General features: G+C 39.4%; 1 protein-coding gene across 6 annotated transcripts in view; it reads left to right on the top strand.

The window, feature by feature from the left end:
- Positions 1-163: 163 nt before the first annotated feature.
- SF3B1 (splicing factor 3b subunit 1) overlaps positions 164-16,446 on the top strand; it is a 38,963-nt gene continuing 22,680 nt past the window's right edge. For 2 of the 6 annotated variants that reach the window (XM_077830263.1, XM_077830266.1), the window contains exons 1-5: positions 164-271; positions 12,083-12,249; positions 13,635-13,736; positions 14,324-14,438; positions 16,287-16,366. In XM_077830263.1, the coding sequence (XP_077686389.1) occupies positions 244-271; positions 12,083-12,249; positions 13,635-13,736; positions 14,324-14,438; positions 16,287-16,366 (492 nt within the window). In that variant the 5' untranslated portion in view covers positions 164-243. Of the gene's footprint in view, positions 272-12,082; positions 12,250-13,634; positions 13,737-14,323; positions 14,439-14,492; positions 16,367-16,446 lie in introns of those variants that run through there. The other 4 variants (XM_077830267.1, XM_077830268.1, XM_077830264.1 and 1 more) reach the window with 4 other exon arrangements.

Here is a 16,446-nt window from a genome sequence, read left to right as displayed (position 1 = left end):
CTCAGACTCCCCCGTGCGCTTTCTCACGCCCGCGCGGTCCAGCACTGCGCCTGCGCAATTGTCGCCCCTTCCTCGTCGACGCAGACCGCGCCTGCGCAGTGAGTCTCCGTCGCCTTGGACCGTCGCTAGGTGACGTAGTTTACACCTGCGCAGTGAGTTTCCCCCTCCCTCCGCCCCCCGTAGCGGAAGTGGCTGGGGACTGGGAGCTCCAGTTCCGTCTCGGTGTTGTTCGCGCTCCACAAAATGGCGAAGATCGCCAAGACCCACGAAGGTGAGAAACGGAGCCACCCCCGCTCGGGTGCGCGCGCCTTGCGGTCCCCGTGCCATGCGGCGCCGGGCCCAGTTGACTGTCGGGGAGGGGGGGCAGCGCAGGCCGCGGCGAGCTCTGGGGGGGGGGGGGAAGAGCGGGCGAGTGGGCAAGGCCTGTGTGTAATGGCGTCTCTGCCTGCGTCTGCTCCAGGCCCCCCCCCCCACACCCCACCCCGACCTGGCACCATCCCGGCCGCCCCGCTGCAGGGGGAGCGGCGATGGGTTAGCGGCGGGCCCCGAGCGAGGAGAGCGCGGGTGGTGGACGCCGTAACGCGGGGGCGGGCGGAGAGGGGCACGAAGGCGACGCGGAGCCTGGCGGGAACGGCAGCGCTTCGTTTTTTGAAGGTGACGTCTGGCCCGCGAGCCCCCGGTCCGCGTCGGGTCGGAGCCCTGCTCTGGCCCGCGCAGTCGCCTCCCCGGCTCCGTGCAGCGGGGAGCCATGTGCGGATCCAGCCTGGATGCGATTCAATGACGGAAACCCCGCCTCGCTCTCCAGGCTCTCGGCGTGTTCACACTCTCGTTGCCTTTCGTTTAGAAATGCAAACACGGGTTATTGTCTCCTACTGACTAACAAGTGTTGTATCAAAGCTAGGTGGTGGTATTCCCGCGTTTACAGATGGCTGCATCGCAATCCTGCAAACGCTTATTAAATACTGCACGTTACAATTTACTGTCCTTCCACACCAGAGACTGCGAATTGGTAACACTAGTTGATCTTCTTGCGTAGTCTCTTTCTCGCTCGACCTCCTCAGTATTAGTAGTATTTATTTTGTAATAAAGTAGTTGATACTGGATTGCTAGGTAGAATAGACACACTCCTTACTTATATAGTGTCAAGGTGTTATGTTGTTCGTTAGTCACTCTGCCCATGTGAGGTTATACAGTAATCTGTCATATCCTGATGAGAGCCCAGTTCTACATGGGAGGAGCACTGTTGACTTCATTGAGGCTCTGAGTGAGTGTAAAAGGATCTCTTCAAGCACAGTCAGATGCAGGATTGGGCCCTTAATTTGTCATTATTGTAGCTGCTTTTATAAAAGGCTTATTTGGGTTACTTGTAGCCAGATTCGTTTCCCCAACCGAGCATACGCAAAAACTGCCTTGCAGGACATGTGCAATACTTCCTGCTCCTGAAATAGCTTTAATGCAAACTGAGAAATAACTAATAGAACAAGAGCACTTAGTCCACCACACACACAAACAATTTCTATTTGAATGCATCATACATGACTCTCAAAATTAAGGGTGTTGATCTGCCAGGATTTGTCTGTGCTACCAGCCTTCATAACCATAATTTACTAGTGCAGCTCCACTGGTGGTTGTGATGGTGGCTCCTGTAATGCAGACAGGGTGTACATGTTACTACTGAATTATGTGTAAATGATGAATTAGTTGCAGAGTTTTCTACTTCAGAGGAATGCCTGTGCATGAATGCGAGCTCTTGGGAGCTCTTAATAGTTCACAAGAGCTGCAGATCTTGTTCTAGTTTGATGGAGAAGACACAGGAAAGCTTACATTATTTTGTCACGGAGGCTTTCTTTTTCTAAAGTTTGCAATGAGTTAGTGCTCTGTAGTATACATAACATATTTATTCAGGTGAAGTGAACTTGCAATTTTTCCACCTTCCTCTGCAGCATGGGGTGCAGGTCATTTGTTGGGATTACCTGGGTATATCTAGCTTTATTAGTTCCTGGTCATTTTCAGGGGCCTTGGACATTGATGCACCTCAATCCCTCCTATTTTATGCCTGTGGGCTGTAATACCTTGGTCTAATTTCAGTTATTGGGTGTAGTGTATAATGCTGGGGTGATGTTGGTGGCCTATGAATGTACAGGATGTCAGATTGAATAATCTGGTGGTCCCTTTTGGCCTTCAGCTCTATGGCTGTGTGGCCATGTCTACCCTATGGGGACTATAGCAGCATGGTTACAGTGCTGTAGCCATGCCAGCATAGGTCCATAGTGTAGATGCAGCATACAGTGACAGAAGGTGGTTTTCTGTCACTGTAGGAATGCCACCTGTCTGCTGTGGATTTGGTCAGCATAGGTACAGCACTCAGGGTTGTGGATTGTTCAAACCCCTGAGTACCATAGGTGTGTCAATCTAAATTTTAAGTATAGATAAGGCCTATCATTGTGCAGAGAATCTGAGTATTCAGTGGGTTGCCGGGGTCTTTTCTGTGCTACCAGACTTCATAACCATAATTTACCAAAAATGGTAACAATACAAATATAAATTCCAGTCTTGCAAACATACATATGATTAATTTAACCAGCTTCATACTCCATTGGCTTTAAAGGGACTATGGACTAAGCATGAGCATGTTTGCGGGGTTGGTTAGTCTAATTGCCAAGGTGTTAGCTTTGGATCACAAATGAAATGAGTTTTTGTTTCATACTAGTTCTCATAGTATATTGTCAACATGAATAACCACATTTGTGTTTTGGAAATACTTCTTTGGTAGTGTGTTCAGTGTTACAACTGCGGAGTGTTGTAGTATATAGCTAAATTTTCCAAGAAGGATGTCTGAGAAAAAATGTATCATAAAGCAATTTTCCAGGGATCAGAACAGAGAGATTAACAGCTTCAAATTCTTATTGTCAGCTGGATAATTTAAAGGGAAGCTGTCAGGTATATTTTTGCTTATTTGAGCACCTAAAAGTGATTCGCTAGAAACAAAAGTGAAACTGAATAATTATGCTCAATGTCCAGACTAAGGCTTTGTCTTCACTACGGACCTTATAGCAGCACACCTGTACCACTACGTAATTAAACTACCCCCAAATATGACCAGCATAATTAAACTACCCCCAATGAGTAGTGTTAGCTGTGTTGGCAGAGTTTTTTTTACAACCCTGACCAAGAAAAGTTTTACTGACAAGTGGTAGTGTAGACAAAGCCTAACTGAAGTAGACAAAAAATAAACAGAGTGAATTGGGAAAAGTAAATTAAACTAAAAATATTTCTTCTTTAATATAATACATTAATACAAGACCAGATTCTTATACCTTTTCTCACATTGAATAGAACCTTACGCCACAAGCAGTCAATTGAAGTAAATGGAGCTGTTTGTGGAGTAAGGTATTACCAATGTGAATTAGGTTATCACATTCTGGCGTATGTGGGGGGAAAAATTCTTTTTCCAAATTATTTTTAACTTGAAGATATCAGTTGTGTTTGTAAAGACTCAGTGCTCAATACCCGTTTTTCTAGCTAAATCATACTCATGATGCTATGCTTTATTTAAATACCATGGTTTATAAAAGTTACAAAATAGGGTGAAATGCAGAAAAGGAAGAATTAATACTTTCATGCTGTCAGATATTATAATTTTCTTTTTCAATATTAAAAGCAAAGAAAGAATTGGAATGCAGTTTTCTTTTGAGAAGAGGATAGTTCCTCTTCAAACTTAAATTAACAACTCTATATATTTATATTAAGATCCCAAATCAGTAAGGCACTTAAGCAAATGTTTTGCTGAATCAGGCCTGAGATGACGATTGTTTAATTTCGTCAGAATTTTTCAGGATAAATAGGAAAGTCACCAAGCTCATTAACTGTCTTTAAAAAAGCCTTTTAACTGATCTTAAACTAAAGTCTTTGGTGCCTAACATAGTACTTTTTAAATATGCAATCATGCTACCTGTCTTTGATTTTCTACACTAAGCGGGGCTGTGTCTGATCAGGAGTTGGATGAGTTATCTCGTACAAAAAACCCTTGCTGAAGCTTGCCTCTGCGATGTTCACTGAGTTTTTCCTTTTAAAGGGGTGTCTTCACTGGACTGTATTGCCACAAAACTTTCACTATTGCTACAACATGTTCAGTTCTATTGGTAGTAGGATTGATAAGGCTTCAGAGGGTTGTTTTAAGCACTGTCACACAAACTGATCTACACAACATAGTCCTTAAGACGTGACAGATGGCTATTTGAATGCTATCTTGGGGTAACTGAACCACTGGTAATTATGGGAAATTTTTGCAGTATGTTCCTGTTGAAAACAACCAGTTGTGTGGGTACACAAGGAATGCAGAATTGGGGCTTAAATCAATGCTGATCTTACACTAAGAGGCACTGTGGTGTTTTAGTTACTGTCTTTTTGAAAAGAGATAAAGTACTAGTCTGCTGTGAAAAATATCATAAAGTGGCATGGTGAGGTTCCATAGTCATTGTATCTTAATGATTCCATATCAGATTTGCTCAATTTACAATTAAAATCCATTTTTCTGTCCAGCAGCCCTGAAAACTGCACCTGAGCCCTCACACTGGGTTCTTTAATTCTCACACATGATAATCAGTTATAAGGATTTGTCAGGTCAAATTATTCCCTCAGTTGCAGATGTACAAAACATTCCCTCATAATTCCTACCATAATTTGACCTGCGGTGTTTTTTAATTATTAGTGACAGTGTGTGAGAGGAAAGGAATCCCGCTTTGATTTCAGATACAATTAAAAAGATGTTTTTTTCTAAACTAAGCCATTTTTATGTGGAATCAGTGACCCACTATAAACCTGGAATCCTAAAAGGCCATTTTCAGAGACACTTCAAAGTTAGCTTGATTTGACTCTGTTTCTATGTGGCCCAAGATTTCAAGATTTTAAAATAAGTTTTACAAAACTTATTTTAAATAGCTTTTAATGAAAGTAAAGTTTTAGGCAGCAGGCTGGGTCACAAATCATGTAAAATTTTAAAAACTAAACAATTTTTAATTTAGTTTTAAAAATTTTACATGAATTGTGACCCAGCATGGTGTCTAATGCAAGATAACTGGAAAATAAAACTGACAAATCCATTCATCCTGGAAAGTAGAAATGAAATGAAGAGTAATAATAAAGAACACAAACAGTGAAAGGTTTTAAAAAATCCTTTCAGTTTTAATTATTCCTAAGATGATATACGAGCTGACAGTGCTTCTTAAAAATTGAGCATTAGACCACTTGTGGTCATTACAAATGTTTATGGGATTTCTGCAAGTGTGGGGTATAAACCCAGTGTTCTGGTCAAGTATTGGGTTGCATAATTGTTTGGTCTGCTGAAATTGCCTCCTCCAGTTTTGATCAGATAATATCTTAAAATATCTCTCTATTGAAATGAAGTACCATAGGAGTGCAAATACAGCCAGAGGTTTTGTGGGGATTTCTTTCCTCTTTGCTGATGAATCCACATCTTTGCTATCACTTTATTTTGAGTAATTGTAATATTAAATTATAATTGCAAGTTTAATACTTGGTGTGGCATTTAAAGTGGCAGGAGCACACTATAATCCCATTTACAGTTATAGCCTCTAACAGTTCTAGGGGCAAATAGTTCCTTATTTTTTGTTTTCTGATTTGTTTGGGAATATAATGGAGTTGCGCATTTGAGTCTTCTGGAGGTATTGAATGTCTGGCATTGTTATAGTTTTATTATCACTCTAATTGATTTAGGGCCTGATCCTGCTTACATTGAAGACAGTGGCAAAGCTCCCTGAACACCAAATGTCTTTTACATTTTTTTTCCTAAAGCTTGGCAAACAATGAAATGTTGATAGATTTCAGTCACAGCTAAGGCGGTTTTATTTGTGACTGTCTCCCTTTTTGTCCTCAAACAGAATTACAAACAGAAAAAATGTCCCTGAGATACATTTTATTCCCCCCCCCCCCCCCCCCCCACACACACACACACACAATTCACGGACAGAGAACTCTGTTAATGCACAGTTAAGGGTCCTAGAGGTTTCTAGTGTCCTTCCCAAAAACAGAGTTCAGAAAAATCCAGATTTCTGACAGCCAAGAAATACAGTGTTAGGGTAAACACTGCCGCACCCTTAACTCTGCTGTCCTGGAGCTACAGTAGCCACTGGGAGTTATCTTCATCCACACAAGCTGTATTTACTGTGTTAGATGGATTACTTGAAGCAGCTTGGCAGAGCTGTGTGATTTTTTTGTTGGGGGGGCCATGCTTGAGTCCTTGACCCTCATTTGTGATCAAAGGAAAGATGAGCATGTGTGCCTTGAGAGATCCAGTATGCTTAATTTCACAAATCAAAACAATGATTTAAATCAAGTGCAAAGCGTCAATTTACATAATTGATTTTAGTCAACTTTTCAATTTTTTAACTTATTTTCTAAAGAAAGGTGCTTTCTCATTGGTTGATCTAACCATTAAAATGGGTTGATTTACTACCCATTGGTTGATGACTATATAGATATTTATTTAAGTAAATATATAGCTTAATATCTTCAGATTCTTTTTAATTTTATATTTTTAGTATGTTAAATGGTGAATGATATATTTCTCATTAACTATCCAATTAACTTTTTGCTCATGGTTTGTGTCAACCTGCGTTAAGATGGTAACTGGAATTAAATATGCAAAACAGCATATAAAATTTATTTTTAATAAACAAAACAACCTTAAATGTTTCGGATACTAAAACTTCTCTTGTCAAAAACATGTTTCACATTCACAATTCAATAATAATGTTAAGCCTAAACGTATTTTAATTTCAGATTTTATTTTTAAACAGATTTAAAAGAAAAAAAACTTACTATAATTTAAATAGCAATCAGAAGATTTCATTGAAATAATTTTTTAATTTTTTAAACAAAATCATCAACTTTTATACTCTTCGGTAGGTTGTCAGAATCAGGATACAAGAACTTCTTGCCATGGGGATTGTCAGCAGTTAGGTGACAGATTGAGCATGGTCAGTGGGTTTGATGAAGGGCAAGTGAAAGTATAGTGTTAGGTGCCAGTTTATTTTTCTAGATACATAAAGGTGAAGGGGTTGTAAAATTTAAGAAATGTGTGTTCTGTGCAATAGGCTAAGTGTTCGAGTGTAGGGCAAGTGTTGGTAGTGCCTGTTCATTACACTGGAAAGGTAGAGTGTGGGTATATATGTGATTACTGTATTGGGCCATCACTCAGAGGGCAGAGTTAAAATTGCATGGACATGTATCATAACTCTGTATTTCCTGCTTTCCAGAAGTTTGAGATTGCCGAACTTGAATTGCTGGAATGGCGTGAGATACCACTGGGCAACCTTAGCTCTGTGTTAGCAAAGTCCTTTGTGGGTGAATTTCCGAGGGTGGTTTTTTTAAAAAACAGAAAAATGTTGGTAGGAGTTAGTGGTCGTTTAGGCAGATGTAATGTAAGTGTGTAGTTGAAATGGTACTGCTGCCAGGTAATGATAATACCTAGCTCTTATGTAGCACTTTTCATCAGTTGATCTCAAAAGAAATTTACCAAGGAGAAAAATATCATGATCTCCATTACACAGATGGGGAAAGTGAGGCCCAGAGCAGTGAGGTGAGTTGGCCAAGGTGAGCCAGCATGCTAGTGGCAGAAATGGGAATACAACCCAGACTTTCCGAGTTCCAGTCCATTGTTCACCCCATAGGCCACAGGGTTGCTATGTGATTCCTAAGTGCCCCACCCCCCATACACTCTGTTATAGTCGAGTGGGATAATGGTTGTACTTTGAAATGGTTGGAATGCATGTCAGTGGGGCCAGTGAGAGAAATCTGACATGGTTTATGTCTAAAAAAACTTGATGGTTTTGTTACGTGCTAGTTACAGTAACTTCAAGTGTGTGAAAGAAGACTGGTGTGTTTCTCTCCTTCCCGGCAACGTAGATCCCACCCCTGCCATTTCTAGCTTATCCTCCCTTTCCTGTCCCATTAAGCCATTCACAGGCCAGGTGTGCACAAATAACATTGGTCGAATCTGTGAACCTTAATACAAGCTGTTTTTTTTTCAGATGGATTGTATCTCAGGAACCTCTTGTTCACATGACCCCAAATTTGGATAACTAAGCCAAATTTCATGAGTAAGCATGTGTATTTTAGAACACTTAGAATAATTACCCTTTAAACAGAAAAGTCTTCTCAATCTTAACAGCTGGAGAGGTGGTGCTCCACTATAATAGGTTATTAAATTAATTATCAGCAACTGCTTTGCTGTATCCAGTTTTCCAGCACAAGATAATCAAGAAAGAATAGGAGGCTTTGAGAAGTGTGAAGGAGTCCATTGATCTCCGTGTTTTAGTACTCAGGAGAGCACCCCATGGAGATGAATGCAGCCTGAAACAGTAGCTCTGAGAGGTGTGAACTTCTGTGTTCGTCTGAGGCCTTGTCTACACTACAAATTATATCAATCTATATTACATCAGTATACAGCTGCTGCAGTAATTCAATTGCTTTTGCATGTCCACACTATGCTCCTTGTGTCTAGGGTAACCAGATGGCCCTATATTAGGGGCTTTGTCTTTTTTACGCAATTATATCCCTCGCTCTCCTGCCCCAGAAAAGTGTCCCAATTTTTCACACTTGCTATCTTGTCACCCTACTATGTCAGCGGTGCACGTTCTCACTGGCTGCACTTGCATCTATGCAGAGAGCAGTGTCCATAGGTAGCTATCCCACTGCGCAACGTGCCACCATTTAGTGCAGGAGGGTTTTGCAATGCCTGGTGGGGCCAAACGAGTCAAAAAGGGGTGACTGGGAACATGATTTCAGCATCTCATAATGCAATGTTCTTCATCCCATGATGTTTTGTGCCTCTTTTCAAAATCCCCGCAAACCTGCACGTCCCTTCTCACTGTCTGCCATGTGTGTCAGAAGTATGGATCCTGCACAGCTCTACTGTTGTGATGAGCGTTGCGAGCATGGGGCACCTGATCTTGCAGTATTTGCAAAGCAACCAGAGGAGCTGCGGGGAACATGACAATTCCTTGGAGGCTAGGTTTCTGTGGGATGTAGAAAGAAACAATACAAAGTTATTGGCGGTATTCACGGAGCAGCTGCAGATGGTGGAGCGCTGGTTGTGGACCCGGTAAATGAGCACGACTGTTGGGTTTGCACTGTTATACAGGTTTTGGATAAGGAGCAGTAGCTGCAGAATTTTCGTATGCACAAGGCCACATTCTTGGATCTGTGTGCAGAGCCCTCCAGCACAGTGACACCAAAATGAGAGCTTCACTGACAGAGGAGGAGCAAGTGGTGATTGCTCTGTGGGAACTTGCAATGCCCGATTACTACCAAACAGTCAAAGGACTGTGACTCTGGGCAATGTGCAGAACATTATGGTTTTGCAGCAATAGGATTCCCAAAATGCGGTGGAGCGATACGGAGGTGCATGCCATCTATTTTGTTCCCAAACCACCTTGCCACAGAGTACAGCAACAGAAAGGACTACTTTTCTGTGGTAATGCAAGCGTTAGTGGATCACTGGGGACACTTCACCAGCATCAGTGTGGGCTGATCAGAGAACATGCATGACGTACGCATCTTTAAGAACACAGGTTCTGGTCAGAAAGCTGCAAGCAGAGACTCTTTCCAGACTGGTGGATTATCATTGGGGATGTTGAAATGCCAATAGTGATTTTTGGGAGACCCAACCTACCCATTACTCCCATGGCTCAGGAAGCTGTACACCAGCTGCTTCAACAGTACCAAGGAGTGCTTCAGTTACAGGCTCAGCGGATGCAGAATGACAGTTGAATGTACCTTTGGCTGTTTGAAAGGTTGCTGGTGATGTTTACTCACAAGACTGAAACTCAGTGAAAAAAAATCCCAATAGTTATAGCTACCTTCTGTGTCCTGCATAATATCTATGAAGCAAAGGGGGGAACATTTCTGCTGCGGGGGAGGAGACATGAAGGTAGAATGGCTATCTCCTGATTTTGGGCAGCTAGAGACCAGAGCAGTAAGAAGAGCTCAAGCTAGAGCTATTCGGCGCACAGAGGCTTTGGCTATGTCTACGCTACCGCGGTACGCAACTCCAGCTACGTATCTTTGGTTGAATTACCACGGCGTCTACACGTGGCGGGTCAATGGGAGATTTTTCTCCCCTTGACTTACCTTACCTTGCTCTTCTAGTCAGGGGTACAGTACAGGGCTTGACTGGAGAGCGATCTGCAGTCAATTTGACGGTCTTTACTGGACCCGCTAAATCAACCACCAGTGAATCGATATCAGAGCGTTGATCCCCACAGTAGTGTAGACCTGCCCTTTGAAAGACCATTTCCTTAATGAGCTCCAGTAACGTGTGCTGCTGTAGTGCGCTCTGCGTGGCATTGCTCTTTTGCACCCTGGTATGAACCTTGTAATGAGTGCTGTGTGTATGTGTAGTAATATAACATTGTAAATGCACCTATTACTATTGTCTGTGAATGATGTCAGCCCTACCCAGCATATGTTGTGAACTAATAAAGATGAATTAAGTTTCCAAAAATAGACTTATTCCTTTATTCCATACCCGTGCAGACAGACATATTTATAGCTGAATAAAACTTAATAAATAATAGGAAACGGGTTAGTGATAACTAGCTAGCTAAGATAAATGTCGAACAGTTGAGGCCATTTTAGGCATGATCAGAACTTTGGTTTAATCCTTAAGTCTGCTCAAAAAAGTTGATAGAATATGTCAGCCTTAAGAACAGACTTGGGCATGGGTTTAGGGTAAGTGAGCCAAATTTGGGGGGGTTCCTGAGATATAGCCTATCCCATCTGTGATACAACAAATTGCAAGGCATGCAGATTTTAGAGAATTTAGAAGAGTTTACCTTTAGACAGAAAGTTCTTACCTCATGAGTAATTACAGTGGGGCTATATGACGGGTTTCAGAGTAGCAGCCGTGTTAGTCTATATTCGCAAAAAGAAAAGGAGTACTTGTGGCACCTTAGAGACTAACCAATTTATTTGAGCATAAGCTTTTGTGAGCTACAGCTCACTTCATCGGATGCATTCAGTGGAAAATACAGTGAGGAGATTGATATACACACAGAACATGAAAAAATGGGTGTTACCATACACACTATAAGGAGAGTGATCACTTAAGATGAGCTATTACCGGCAGGAGAGCGGGGGGAGAAAACCTTTTGTAGTGATAATCAAGGTAACTTTACATGTGGAATCCAGTTTGAACTATCTGAGTTGAATCATTTATTAGAAGGGTTCTAATTATATTAAACAATTCAATAAATTTTTGTATGAATATATTACATGGATTGAGGAATAGAATTAGTTTCTGCTGTCCAAACTTAAATGAGATTGCAAAATAAATATGGAAAATAATTTCCCCCAAAATATTTAGCAGAGCAAAGAAAATAGTGTTAGCACTAGTTGTTTTAAATAAGACTAAGATTTTGTCACGGATACTTTTTAGTAAAAGTCATGGACAGGTCATGGGCAAAAAAAGAAAAAATTAATGGAAGCCGTGACCTATTACTAAAAAGATCCATGACAAAATGGGGATCTATGGGTCTCCATACCACCTGCAACAGGCAGGTGTGCAGGGGCTAGGAGCTGCCTGTAGCAGGCAGCTGCGCAAGGGCTAGAACCGCTCGCAGCTCTGGGGGGCCCCATCCCCCTTGCAGCCGGGAGCTGCAGGGTTCCCCCACTGCCCCGGGAGCTTGGGGGGTACCCTGCGGCAGCCAGGAGCTGTGGGGTACCCCACTACACGCAGCGGCTTGGAGTTCTGGGGCCAGTTCTGGGGCAGGGGTACCCTATAGCTCCTTTGTGACTAACTAGTAGCCTTAGTTATAAATAAATATGAGCTATATCCTTTAGATATTGTTCTAATATAACTGTGTGCATGAGAGGTGCTACTAGAAGAGGATCGCTTTGGAATAGGGATTAAAAAATCAGTCTTTTCTATAATGTAATGTATAGTGTAATGTTCTATATTATTTGCTGGATTTTTCTCAAATGTCTCACCACTTATCATGCTTGTAAACTTTGCTTTGACAACAAACTAGATAAGAATCTAAAATTGATTATTTCTTCCTAGATATTGAAGCACAGATTCGAGAAATTCAAGGAAAAAAGGCTGCCCTTGATGAAGCTCAGGGAGTAGGCCTTGATTCCACAGGATACTACGATCAAGAGATTTATGGTGGCAGTGACAGCAGGTTTGCTGGATATGTGACTTCTATTGCAGCAACTGAATTAGAAGATGTAAGTGAAACATATTCTTTGATTTAGGGAAAGCAGTCAAAATAATTCAGATCTTACTTTCGTTTCTCTGAGTATTTTTTAAATTCGTAAAATAAAAAAAACTAGCAGATTATTTACAGATGGACTATTTAAAACTTAAAATTTCAAACTATGTACAATTAAAAAAATTAATTTACATAGGTTCTAAAAGTAAAAAGAGAGAAAAGAAAAGGGATTGTCTTTTTGCTCGTATTTAACTCCTCTCCTCAATAATGTCCTTAAATAAGACTGTCAGAATATTAATTCCCAATGTTTACAAAGTTTAGGCAAATATTTTAAGTCTTAACCAAAATTCTAGTTGTGTGAATAGTCACAAAATACTCATTAACTCCTCTGACTGTAAAGAAATAGACCATAAAGTTGAATAACTCAGGTATACTCTTTAAAAGAGTATATGATGTAGAGGGAAGAGTAAACAAAACAAAAATTAAGCTGATACTTGTAATTCAAAAGTTGAATTCAACCAATTCAAAAGTTGGTTACATAGTGGATATTTTGATAGTTGCTTACCTGTTTTTTTGTCAAGTGCTATTAGTTGTCATTAGAAGAGGTCAAAGGCTGCATTTAAAACACAGACCTCCTAATGAAGGGGATAAAGTCAATTTAATAACTGTTTTGCATATATTTCTGTTCAAATGGCTTACTTTTAATAGTTATCTAATAGTATTATTAAAACTGACAACTGAACTGTAGCAGGGAATGTCTGTACTCAATACAGTTAGATTACTATATGTGCAGTATATATATTGTAGGTACTTTCCACATGAGAATTTCTAATATTTTGTTTAGACTTCTGTTTGTGATTCAAAAGCTATTATTGAGTTGGCAGTTTCTTTATAAGTTTCTGATTCCTTCCAGCCCCCATCCCCATGTTTCCCATCAGAATTCCCTCCTGAAATTTTGTCATTCACATAGCCATTTTCTTTTCAAAATTTCAGATTGAATTACTTTACTAGGGATTGTGAAGCGTGGAAATTCTTTTTATTAGGTATATTACATGTTTCTTGCATCCTACATTTCCAACAATTGATGTTGGAGATCATCCGGTACTTCTATTTAACAAGTATAGACCGTTTACTTCACGCTTGGCATCATGTGGTAGAACACATGATGCCTGCACCTTGGCAAGCTATATTTTAATAATGTAGGTAGCATCATCTGCTCATCAGTTCATTTTTTTGGAGTAAAACTGTACCTTTGTGAGCAGGGGGATAAAGTATAGAGTAAATGTAGCTAGTTCTATTTCGATACAATATAGAAATTTGTAGCTATAAAATGTAAGTCTTGCAACAGGCAGTTTTAAAATAAACAATAAATTTATCTTTCTGAAAATTTTGTTTTGACAGGATGATGATGACTACTCCTCTACAAGTTTGCTTGGTCAGAAGAAGCCAGGGTACCATGCTCCAGTAGCATTACTTAATGACATACCACAGTCAACTGAACAGGTGAATTTTCTTAAATTTATGAGTACAGAGGAAAGTCATTCTAGGTTTTTTGTGTAAGTGTTTTTGGTTTTTAGTAAAACATTTTACAATGTATTATCTTAAAGTGGCTCCTGTAGCTTTTATGTTCCATATTTTTAAGACTTTAAAAGCCATTTGGAAAAATACATTAGTTCTTAGACTATGAAACTGGCAGTTTTATGAACGACAGCTCTGGCACAACATTGGTGAAAAGGCTGATTACTAAAAACAGGGTCAAGTGCTTGAAAATCACCTTTATAAGGAGGAGAAAAAACTAGAATTAAGTGAAAGAGCAGTTCATTTAAAGCATGGTAATGTGGTTTAGTCAGATGTGGTTTCTGTCTGCTGGACAGAAATTTACTGGTAGCAATCATTTCTTCCAGTTGTAAAGGGTAATTTCCCCACAGTTTAGTGTTCCTATGTTTTATGATTTGAGACTGTAAAATAAATCCTAACCTATGTGACAATACTGGAAACCCACATGGGTTTACCTTTCTACCACTCATCAGATATCTTTCATCCTGCTATTTTATACAGTGGGCTAACAGTCAAATATTCTTTACTTTAAGTATGATCCCTTTGCTGAACATCGTCCACAGAAGATTGCAGATCGAGAAGATGAATACAAAAAGCACAGGCGGATGATGATCATTTCTCCTGAGCGCCTTGATCCTTTTGCAGATGGTAATTGGTTTCACTTTTTTATAGGTCTTATCAAGTTTGTTGTCTTAAATTGTCTTTAGCCCTTTGATTTCTTTTGGCATGCTTATGAACTTAGTTTTGTTTTAAACATCCCCTTTTTTATATAGATTTTATAGATTTGGTTGAAATCACAGATGTCATATTTTTCATCTTTATAACACAAGTTTTCTTTCCAGGTAGAAGGACAAGAAAATAATGAGCCATTGCCATAGAAACACAAAGGGTTAAAGGTTTCTCTTTTAATTTTGTTTTGGGTTGTGTACTGTACTTTGAACAACTTATGTATTTTGTGCTCAAAATAAATGTACTTTGAGTACATGGAAAGTTTTCATTCCAAATCGTAGTTTTACAGGATTATTGCTTTTGAAATGCTAATTCTCAAAATAGAGCACATAATTCTTACCATCTTATGTTAATGCAGGTAGTATAGCTGAGTGAAACAAAAAGCATATAAAGAGACTTTGATACTTTTAATAGTGCAAGTCTGTTCTGCTAATTTTAGTATGCAAGTCAGCACAAGGGGCATAATGGCCTGATGGAAGCTTTCCTCAGGTGAGTGAGTTTCACAAGTGAAAATAAGGCGCCTGTTTGCTTAAAATTTGAATCTGTTGCAGGTTTACAAATTAGAATTTCAGCCTGCATGAATTAATAGGGATATTAATTATTTTACTTGCTTAATTGTAATAATTGATATAAACATGTTTTGTCAGAATTCACAGGCCCATACTAACTGTCCTTAATTTCTTTCCTACAGCAGTACTGCTATATGCCAGTCCTGTCTGCATTCTTAAGGGTGCAGTTCAACACATCCTGTGTAAATTATGGTGAAAAAGTATTCCAAAGGAAAGTCCTATCAAAGCTAGTGTCAGAATGACACTGCCAATTGGGCAATGATCTTCAGTATAGAAAATGTTTTAAGAATTTTATTTTTCCTAAATTGTAATGCTATACTGCTTGTATAGCAAATCTGCACATTATTTTAGAATAGTGTGTCCATGATAAGTCTCATTTTTATATACTTGGGCTTCCGTAAAGTATTTAAAAGTTAAAATAAAAACTCAAGATACACAGAATAAAACATGGTATACAAAAATCTTTTTGCCTGTGAGTATCATCGTGGTGGTAAATGTACTGTATATTACAATCAACTCCCAATTGTAATTGTACCTTCGGAAGAAAAGAGGGTCAAATAGTATAATTTCATTTTTTTATAATATAAAAAATGAAGCCCTTCTACAATATGACACCTCAAAATAAAGAACTAGAGGGTTTTTTTTGTCCAAATTTGTCAAATGTATAAACTGGTATTTATGCTAAAACATTTTGAATCATTATCTAGGTATACAGTAGTTATTCATAGTCAGATAACAAGTAGGATTTAACAGCTTACACAAGGTAATGTTTTGAATATAAATATCTTTCCAAAGTGTTACTAATGGTAAAGAGATAATTTTCTAGGCTTCTATTCTGCTGCTTGAAGTCAGAACTGCTGATGGACACAAAGGCACGAAAGTGTACGTATTCCGGATTAGCAACCCAGGAACCCATCACTTCTGAAGACTCTTAACTGTGTTATCATTTTATCATTTTTATCTGCTTTAAAATATTTGTTTTAAACTGCAGTAGTTATGTTTGTGTTCAAACAGGTTAAATTGATCAACAAACTGAATAAACGTAAGATACGTGTAATTTTTAAAAAAATTCAATCAAAAAAGTAAAATTAAGTGATTATGGAATAATATAATATTAGAGCAGGACGATGAAAAAAGTAGATTTTTTGATTATCCTGTACTTATTGTATTCCTGTCCTGTTGCTGTTCTCTTCTGCAGGAGGGAAGACACCTGATCCTAAAATGAATGCCAGAACATATATGGATGTTATGCGTGAACAGCATTTAACAAAAGAAGAGGTCTGTTATCTTTTTGATCTGAGCTTAATGCTTTATTTGTTTTGTCTTGGATTTCTAAAGGAACGCGGGCCTTAGACTCC

The sequence above is a fragment of the Eretmochelys imbricata genome, chromosome 11, assembly GCF_965152235.1.
Source record: "Eretmochelys imbricata isolate rEreImb1 chromosome 11, rEreImb1.hap1, whole genome shotgun sequence".
NCBI lineage: Eukaryota > Metazoa > Chordata > Testudines > Cheloniidae > Eretmochelys > Eretmochelys imbricata.
Note: the sequence above shows the minus strand (reverse complement) of the source record. Positions and strands in the feature narration are given on the sequence as shown.